At 45.3% G+C, this 9,430-nt stretch overlaps 1 protein-coding gene across 1 annotated transcript; it reads right to left on the bottom strand.

Moving 5' to 3' along the window:
* Window positions 1–115: 115 nt before the first annotated feature.
* On the bottom strand, window positions 116–9,430 carry LOC311139580 (host cell factor 2-like). The gene is made up of 16 exons (XM_084174488.1): window positions 9,225–9,430; window positions 8,432–8,580; window positions 8,042–8,205; window positions 7,597–7,799; window positions 7,315–7,399; window positions 7,108–7,211; window positions 5,547–5,789; window positions 5,141–5,335; window positions 4,776–4,840; window positions 4,405–4,585; window positions 4,243–4,292; window positions 4,019–4,162; window positions 3,661–3,846; window positions 3,225–3,522; window positions 3,035–3,110; window positions 116–2,892 (listed from the first exon to the last, which is right to left on the bottom strand). Exons 1-16 carry the CDS (start codon window positions 9,412–9,414, stop codon window positions 2,883–2,885), a joined length of 2,343 nt encoding a protein of 780 aa, XP_084030614.1. The 5' UTR covers window positions 9,415–9,430; the 3' UTR covers window positions 116–2,882.

The raw sequence follows: 9,430 nt of genomic DNA on the forward strand, positions 1-9,430 counted from the left end.
AAATTGAATGAAAGAGGTTCTGCAGTGTGTATTGTGTAATTGACCAGTTGTTGATGTTAAATGACTGATGCCACAGATGACCTGATTTCAGACAAGAATCACACATACACTAATATTCAATGCTCATGAGCAGATTGTCTTGACCAGTTTTATTTCTTCTTGTTTTTAACCACATTTGGACTGTTAACAGAAGTCCACACTGTTCTCAGTTCTCATTTGACACACTGTACAACATACACCTACCAAGAGTACAGGGATAACAGTTAGTCATGCTGCCGGAATTATTTCTAAATAAACCCCTGTAACAAAACAGGAACGTTAAAACAATTCTCTCCTGCACTGAGCTCATATTAACAAAAATGAGATCTATGCTACATACTCACTGAGTAACATATGATAAAAAATGTTAACGATTCAACAAGAAAAAATATTTGAATCATATGTATCTTCACTTTCGCCATACTAAGTAGCTTTGGAATCAGATTTAATTCATGTCTGGATCAAAACTACTATTCAATTCGTAAACATGAGTGGCCCAAAGAAATCTAGTGATTTCCACATTGCATAGTGAGCTACAGTGCTATAAGAGAGGAAAGGTAGTGTCAACCACTGTATTTATGTAGTAATGGAAGTATGGATAGCTTAAGATACACATGGCTTACTTCCTATGGCTACAAAATAGAAATAAAGACAATTGAATAAAGGATAATAACAGTATCCATAAATGAACAACATAAATTGATGAACTCAAACACTCACATTCCATACCCACAAGGCATGTAAGAAGTGCTGTGCTGGAATGTTATAATTGTTATAATTACAAAAATAACACTTCTTCAGCATGTTGAGGCTGAAATACAACCATTGACTTGGCCCAAATGATAAATACACAAAACATCCCACTACTATTCAATTCAAGTTTGCTATACAGTGGGGAGAACAAGTATTTGATACACTGACGATTTTGCAGGTTTCCCTACTTACAAAGCATGTAGAGGTCTGTCATTTTTATCATAGGTACACTTCAACTGTGAGAGACAAAATCTAAAACAAAAATCCAGAAAATCACATTGTATGATTTTTAAGTAATTAATTTGCATTTTATTGCATGACATAAGTATTTGATCACCTACCAACCATTAAGAATTCCGTCTCTCACAGACCTGTTAGTTTTTCTTTAAGGAGCCCTCCTGTTCTCCACTCATTACCTGTATTAACTGCACCTGTTTGAACTCATTACCTGTATAAAAGACACCTGTCCACACACTCAATCAAATAGACTCCAACCTCTCCACAATGGCCAAGACCAGAGAGCTGTGTAAGGACATCAGGGATAAAATTGTAGACTGGGATGGGCTACAGGACAATAGGCAAGCAGCTTGGTGAGAAGGCAACAACTGTTGGCACAATTATTAGAAAATGGAAGAAGTTCAAGATGACGGTCAATCACCCTCGGCCTGGGGCTCCATGCAAGATCTCACCTCGTGGGGCATCAATGATCATGAGGAAGGTGAGGGATCAGCCCAGAACTACACGGCAGGACCTGGTCAATGACCTGAAGAGAGCTGGGACCAGTCTCAAAGAAAACCATTAGTAACACACTACGCCGTCATGGATTAAAATCCTGCAGCGCACCCAAGGTCCCCCTGCTCAAGGCCCGTCTGAAGTTTGCCAATGACCATCTGGATGATCCAGAGGAGGAATGGGAGAAGGTCATGTGGTCTGATGAGACAAAAAATAGCTTTTTGGTCTAAACTCCACTCGTCATGTTTGGAGGAAGAAGAAGGACGAGTACAACCCCAAGAACACCATCCCAACCGTGAAGCATGGAGGTAGAAACATCATTCTTTGGGGATGCTTTTCTGCAAAGGGGACAGGACGACTGCACCGTATTGAGGGGAGGATGGATGGGGCCATGTATCCTGAGATCTTGGCCAACAACCTCCTTCCCTCAGTAAGAGCATTGAAGATGGGTCGTGGCTGGGTCTTCCAGCATGACAACGACCCGAAACACACAGCAAGGGCAACTAAGGAGTGGCTCCGTAAGAAGCATCTCAAGGTCCTGGAGTGGCCTAGCCAGTCTCCAGACCTGAACCCAATAGAAAATCTTTGGAGGGAGCTGAAAGTCCGTATTGCCCAGCGACAGCCCCGAAACCTGAAGGATCTGGAGAAGTTCTGTATGGAGGAGTGGGCCAAAATCCCTGCTGCAGTGTGTGCAAACCTGGCCAAGACCTACAGGAAACGTATGATCTCTGTAATTGCAAACAAAGGTTTCTGTACCAAATATAAAAAGTTCTGCTTTTCTGATGTATCAAATACTTATGTCATGCAATAAAATGCAAATTAATTACTTAATCATACAATGTGATTTTCTGGATTTTTGTTTTAGATTCCGTCTCTCACAGTTGAAGTGTACCTATGATAAAAATTAGACCTCTACATGCTTTGTAAGTAGGAAAACCTCCAAAATACTTGTTCTCCCCACTGTATGTTAATTATTGTGAAGCAGTCGCTGGCCGGTCAATCATCCCCCCCCATTCAAAACCCCTTCATACACTAAGGCACATTCATTCCTTGGGGAAATTCGCTGGTCATAACATCAGTTATTTTCTATTTAACTTAAAAAATACTAATGGAAGTACATTAAAATAACACTTTTTTTTACACTATAATGTAATACAGTGTGGTCAAAGCACAGGTGGAAATTAACACACACAACAGTTATGTACAACAATGACAAAAAAACATAAAAAATAACTTACAAATCTATAAGTTCTGTACAGCATTTTTGTGAGGGACATGGCTCGTTTGGAAAGTAGTTATGCCCTCTGACTTGTTACATCATTTTTCCTGGGTATCGGTTAGCGTCTGGCAGTCGATCTTCAACTTGAGCTGCAAGACACGAGGAGGAAAACCGACAATAAGTCCTCTAACATCAAACTCCAAAAAGAGCAAGCCTGACAATGGCAAGGGACAACTCATCTCATATAAACCTTTTCCTAAGGTTTAGTCAGTGAGAGCAGAGCTTGTTCACCTGTCTGCTGCCTCCTGTTCTGCCTCTGTGGGGCTGCCATCTGGTTGTGATGACGAGGCTTTGAGTTTACTGGCATCTGAAAGGAGACAGAGCCCATGGTTAGAGACCACTCAGTGGTGACAGTCAGTATGCCACTAGAGTACTGATTCAGGGTCAGGATAAACACACCCCCACCCGTCTCGCCGCGTACCCTGTAGCCAGCGGATCTGCGTGGCGGGCCCGTAGCCCTGTTCGTTCTTTGCGGCGATGCGGAAGACGACAGCTGGCCGGTTGGGGGCGGAGCTGTCGATGTAGGCGTTGGCCAGGTGGGCGGGGCTGACGGTGCAAGAGGTCTTGGTGCCGCGGTAGATCCTGATGAAGGCCAGCTGGCCAGGACGCTCAGAGCTGCTGGACCGGCTCTTCCTCACCGCCAGGTACATGGAGTACTCCAGGATCTTACCTGACGGAGAGGTGGGGGAGTCCCACGTGATGTGGACCGAGTCATTAGCCTGGGGGGAAGGAGAGGGGTTGATGTATAAAGGATGAGAGGAAAAGCAGGTTATTTAGGTGAAACTGATTCACATATATACGATAAAACGAGATAAAGATATTGTGAAACTAAAGTAGGCTGTAGGAGTGTACTGTACCTTGGTGATCTTGACAGCAGAGGGCGCTCCGGGGAAGCCGGGCTGGCAGGTTTTGAACTCGCTGGCAGGGCTGAAGTCTCCCTGACCACAGCTGTTGATGCCTGCTACTCTGAACCTGTAGGCTACACCTGGACACAACTCCTGCTTCTCCCTCCACTCATAGTCCTGAGGCCCCTGCAACTTCATCTGTGGGAGTGGTGTGTGTGTCAAATCAGGAAATCAATAAACAGAGATTAGAGACAAATTTACAAAAATGAGTGCTAGCTGAAGATGGTTTCTACATGTTATCTGCACACATTCTGGGCATGTTTTTTCATTATATACTGTCATTTAAGATTCAAACCAAGATGTGGTTTACCTCTTTAGTATTAGTGGGTCTGCTGTAGATGGTGGGATTAAAGACATTCTCAGGTGGCAGGTAGTAGTGGGTAACCTCAGAGAACAGGGTTTTGAACACTCCAGCATCAAACCACTCAGACTCATCTGATTTCTCACCAGATACCTACCGGGCACAGACAGGGGTTACTTCCATCAGTCTCTATGGTAGGAAAATGAATAACTTCTTTACTATTCTTATTCTACCTTGCACGTGACAGTGTTGGGATCTGAGGAAGTGGTGTCAGGTTCTTGTCCTGTGAATGAGTAAGGACTGTCATTGGTTATACCGATGAGATTCAAACCACACTCATTATCAGTGCCCCATACTGATAGAGTAAAAAGCTAGCTTGGGGTCCATGCTGTTACCTGGCTGGTGTTCACTGCTCGCCACTGTGTCCGAGGGCTGGGAGGTTTTTGTGGGGTCACCCTCCTGTCCCAAGGGCTCAGAGTGTGTTTCTCTACTAGCATCACTCTCCCCCTCTGGATGGGGGCCCCTAACAGCCTCTGACACTTCCATGGGAGTCTCCGCCTGCCCTGCCGCCACCTCCTGGCGTGGGGGGGGGGGGGGGGGGAGACAGCAGTATCCGGTGTCAGTCAACGTAGCATTAACAATCAGGATGTAAGATTTAGCTTAGCTGTTACGGTCTCAATGGCAGTACTAACACCATCTGAATATAGCACTTTCCCAGCACTGTAGCTAAGACAACTGGATATGGATATAAGGGTCACCATCTGACCTGTTGGGACGTCTTCTGGGCTTCCTGTGAGGTGGGGTCATCTGGGACCTGAGCTGACTGGACATCTGGAGGACAAAGAGCACATCAAGCATAGCTTTACATATATACCCCTTCTTAGATCTTAGATCTCTTAGCCTGCGTCAACCTTCAACCCCGGCCCAGTACAGACGTCAACATGGCCTTGAGTGGACCAGATGGCCCGGGACAAAGGCTTCTGCTTCTAAACCACTTTCAAAGCCAATAGCTTGGTATCAGACAGAACACCTCTCAAGGCCATGTGAAATTCACTGGCTGTGGTCATTTCTATTCAAATGAGTGGTTTCTGATTGGTTGTGCGTGAGCAGCAGGTAGACTTCTCCTCTCACCTGATTGTTCCTGGGGGTTCCTCTCCTGGGCACCTGTGCTGGGTGGGGCTGTGGGGTTGTCTAGGGTGTTAGAGGGAGAGACGGGCTGCAGCTGGAGGAGGTAGCACTCTGCTGCCGGTAGGGGGCGCCAGGCCACATGGAGCATGCTGACAGTGGACTTGACCAGTAGAACTGCTGCTGGGGTGGAGGGCCGCTCTGAAAACCGTCACAGTTAGGTTGTAGCAGCAAAATGGCCTAGCAGGTAGCAATATCCATTTAACTTCAGGGTTGCTATTGTGAAAAAATGAGAAATACACTCTCTCCATATTAAAATATGCTTTGAAGATGGTATGACTCTGCAGCACATATTGAGCTACAGTAATAAGACATATGCTGATATTAATAGTATCCTTGTCTCTCTTCTCACCTGTCTCCAGGTACCACAGGTCCTTGCAGCACACTTGGTAGTTCCAGCTCTTCCGGTAGCCGTCACGGCCGCTCCAGATGTAGAGGCGGGAGCCGATGGAGGCAGCACAGTGGCCTGCCCTGGCTCTGGGGCCCCCGCTGCTGGGCTGGGGCTCTTCCTGGTCCCCCTGGCCCTGCTGGTCCTCCTGGCTCACTGTCTGCCCCTGTTGCTGATCTGGGCCTAGGCTCTGCCACGTCATGGTGTCTGATATCAACAGGAAAAGGGTTCAACTGTTTAAGCACTTTGTGACATCTGCTGATGTAAAAAGGGCTTTATAAATTAATTTGATTGATTTAACCTTACTGGGTTCAATTCAATATGATGATCCTCATAATATGAATTGAATTAAATTATGTGACCAGTCAGATACCCTAAGTGATAACATTTTACATTTACATTTTAGTCATTTAGCAGACGCTCTTATCCAGAGCGACTTACAGTTAGTGAGTGCATACATTTTTCATAATGGCCCCCCGTGGGAATCGAACCCACAACCCTGGCGTTGCAAACGCCATACTCTACCAACTGAGCTACGCGGGGCAATAAAACCTTGCCTGGAAATGCAAGACACAGATGACTACAAGCACGATTAGCAGTCATACATTCTGTAGCACTCGATTGCTCCACATTGAACGGCCCACTTCTTTCAGACAAATTGGAGGAGGTTGTAGTAATACAAAAATAATATAAAAATAACAGCAAATATGATCACAAGAGGGGAAAAAACTAACACGCTTCACTTCAGAGTTCTGGTGCTGATAGGAACATGTTCTTTCCAAACTCTAAAAGCTAGGACTATGAATACTACATTTATCAAATACTCCAAGTGCAAGATATGTCCACAGTCCACTATCTTACCTAGATAGAAACAAATATGTTCTCAGAAATAAAAACGACTTCAGGCCAAACTGAGCTGCTTTGAACTTGTGGTCAAGTTCCTGGAGAATGTCAAGTTCGTGGCAGGGGAGTACTTCAAGTGTTTAAGTAACTATTGTTCACATTCACACTCAACCCAATCACTCTCACACACACAAAAATACAATATATTCGCATAGTGGTCCTAAGGTTACTAATAGTATAGCCTGTACGACCTACAAGGACCAGCCTAGAAACACATTTGGGCCATGGCTGCCCTAAAGACACAGGTAGTAACATCTGGACCAGGGATAAAGCACACCAACCACTGGTCCACCAGAAAAATAAGAGCCAAGCTATCAATAGGAAAATAAAAGGAAACCAAAAAGGAAACCGGAGGCATCAACTTTCACTGCATGACAAGCAGAAACATATTAAGCGTAAGGAGTCACTAGACTTTTAAAAACACAGTTCATAGATTTGGTACAAAGGTACTAAAATGTATTGTAAGTTTAACATCTGAGTAATGCATGACTTAAAAAAGTCACCCCTTCAAAATAAAAGCTTGTCTAAGATTACCCCAAAATATTCAGGTAAAGTCATGAGGAAAGCCAGTAATAAGCTGGTAAATAAGTGATAAGCTTGTAATAATGAGTATGATACTGACCTAAGTTGAGCACGGATAAGGAGTTGGTACAGATCCATTCAGCTCCCAGGGCATTAGGTTTGTCTGTCTCTGGAACGGGGACCCATCCCCCGAAAACATACATCCTTCCCACACAGGGGCAAAGCAAAAAAACTAACCCATATTAGGCAAACATCCATGATACCACACAAACATATACAGTACACACAAAATAAGTATTTCCATTACTTGTTTCCTATAACGTTGGCAGAGTGAAGGCTTCTGGGTAGAGGAGGGGGTCCTTTAGTGTCAGGAGTAGACCATGTCATAGATTCTAAAAGGCAGACAGAAGAGAGTGGATTCAGACAGCCAGTTAGATTACCTCACTTCAATCAGTTCATCGCCACAACCACGAATGCAAGGTTGCGGTTTATGGAAACTGAAGGTTGGTTACAGCTACAGCAACCTGAATTCACACCAAGGAGGTTAGTTAATTCAAAGAAGCATGGTTGTAGACTGAGGTGAGGTTACCGAGGTCAAGCTGCCAGAGGTCGTCAAGGCGACTGCCTCTCATCCCTCCGAAGATGTAGAGTTTGGGGGAGCCTGTCCCAGTGTATGCCACCGAGGTGTGGGACTCTCGAGCCCACGGACCCACACCCTTAGTATCCGGAATGTTCCAACCCTTCACCCCTGACACGGACTGCAGCTCCAGCTCATAAAAGTCATCCAGGTACCTGCAGAGGGGAAACAGAGACAGCCAGTGGGATGAGAACTAGCCTGGTCCAAGATCTGTTTATGCTGTCTTGCCAACTCCTATGGTCATTGGTGTGACCAAACAGATCTGGGTCCAGGCTAGATGAGAACAACATTAGTGACAGAGCAAGCATTAAGGTTTCTTATGATTATCACAACCCTCAATACCCTGATTAGAGAAGTTGCGTTGAAGACTGTTGGAGCTAGGTACATAGCTCCATACCTTGGGATATTGCCATTGGGGTCCTCACTGTCATTGGCCAGCCCCCCGAACAGGTAGCACTTGTTCCCAATGAGGGTGAAACTGTGTCCGAGGCGGGGACAGGGGGGCGGCATGCCGTTCTTGGGCGGCCTGGGTTTCAGCTTCTTCCACAGCCAGCGGCTCGCCTGATAGACAAGGGGTCAGAGGTCAAACATAGCATCTTATCCATCAGAGTGACTACATACCATCTACTGTACAAACTAAGGGGGAAAGACGCTATACTTGTGAAGACCTTTCATCAGAGCTACAGGTCTGTGATTGACAATGCTGCTGCACACTCTTCACCTTATGCATAAAACATGACAGGAGGATCCCGATTACTGAAGACACTAGTGAGTGTGAGAGCCTCACCTGTAGCTCGTACAGGCTGTTGTTGTATTTGCCAAACTCCACCATGCCTCCAAAGACCAGGATGCGGGTTCCCTCACAGGCAAAACCATGGGCAGCACAGCCTGGAGGGATATCCCCTCTCACCGCTGGGAGAAACCACTGCTTAGAGACTAGACAAAGGGCCAGAGATCTGATCACCTGAGAAGAAGTTAATTTAGCTTAAGTCTACAAACATTAAAAGGCATTAAAGGCCCCGTGTAGCTCAGTTGGTAGAGCATGGCGCTTGCAACGCCAGGGTTGTGGGTTCGTTTCCCACGGGGGGCCAGTATGAAAAAATGTATGCACTAACTGTAAGTCGCTCTAGATAAGAGCGTCTGCTAAATGACTAAAATGTAAAAACTCATGTTTACTCAATCATAACGCACTGTGTGACTGTAATTATGCAATATCATTTATAAAAGCTAAGTCTTGACACAAAAAAGAGTTAGATAGCTAGCTACATGGCCTCCAGATTCTCAAGTGATCATCTGTTCCACACCACATCAAGTGTATGCTAGCTAGCTATTCTACACATAAACAGTACACCTGAAAACAATCATAGTAGATAGAAAGTTGGTTAGCTTAGCTAGTTAACGTTAGCCAAGTAAGCAAGCTGCCTGCTGAGCTTCAGGGAATGTTTGTGAAACTTTCAAGGCATTAAAATAAGGTCACACCAGATGGCTAGGAAAACCAAATAGCTAGCTAGCTCACTGCTCAAACGCGAAATGTGTAGCATCCATTAGCTTGCCAAACTAGCTAACTAACGTTAGCCTACCGGTGTTGTAAACATGGAGCTCCTCCGCTATCCCCTCGTTTCCACCTCCAAACACGATAATAAGTTCCCGAATAGCCGCTGCTCGGTGTCCGTGCCTTGACCGAGGAATAGGTCCAGTGAATGAGTTGACTTTTTTCCATAACGGATCCATTGTTCCGTTAGGAACGCTACACACCGGGGTTCGGTCCATGAACGGTGACAGCAGT

The sequence above is a fragment of the Coregonus lavaretus genome (genome assembly GCF_964263955.1).
Source record: "Coregonus lavaretus genome assembly, chromosome: 13".
In the NCBI taxonomy this organism is placed as follows: domain Eukaryota; kingdom Metazoa; phylum Chordata; class Actinopteri; order Salmoniformes; family Salmonidae; genus Coregonus; species Coregonus lavaretus.

Excerpts from the sequence above, each read along its gene's own strand:
- LOC311139580 (XM_084174488.1), bottom strand. The coding sequence starts at position 9,414 with ATGGACCGAACCCCGGTGTGTAGCGTTCCTAACGGAACAATGGATCCG. Across the intron at positions 3,847-4,018 it reads GACCCACTAATACTAAAGAG|ATGAAGTTGCAGGGGCCTCA; the intron begins GTAAACCACATC and ends CCACTCCCACAG. Across the intron at positions 3,111-3,224 it reads GCAGATCCGCTGGCTACAGG|ATGCCAGTAAACTCAAAGCC; the intron begins GTACGCGGCGAG and ends GTCTCCTTTCAG.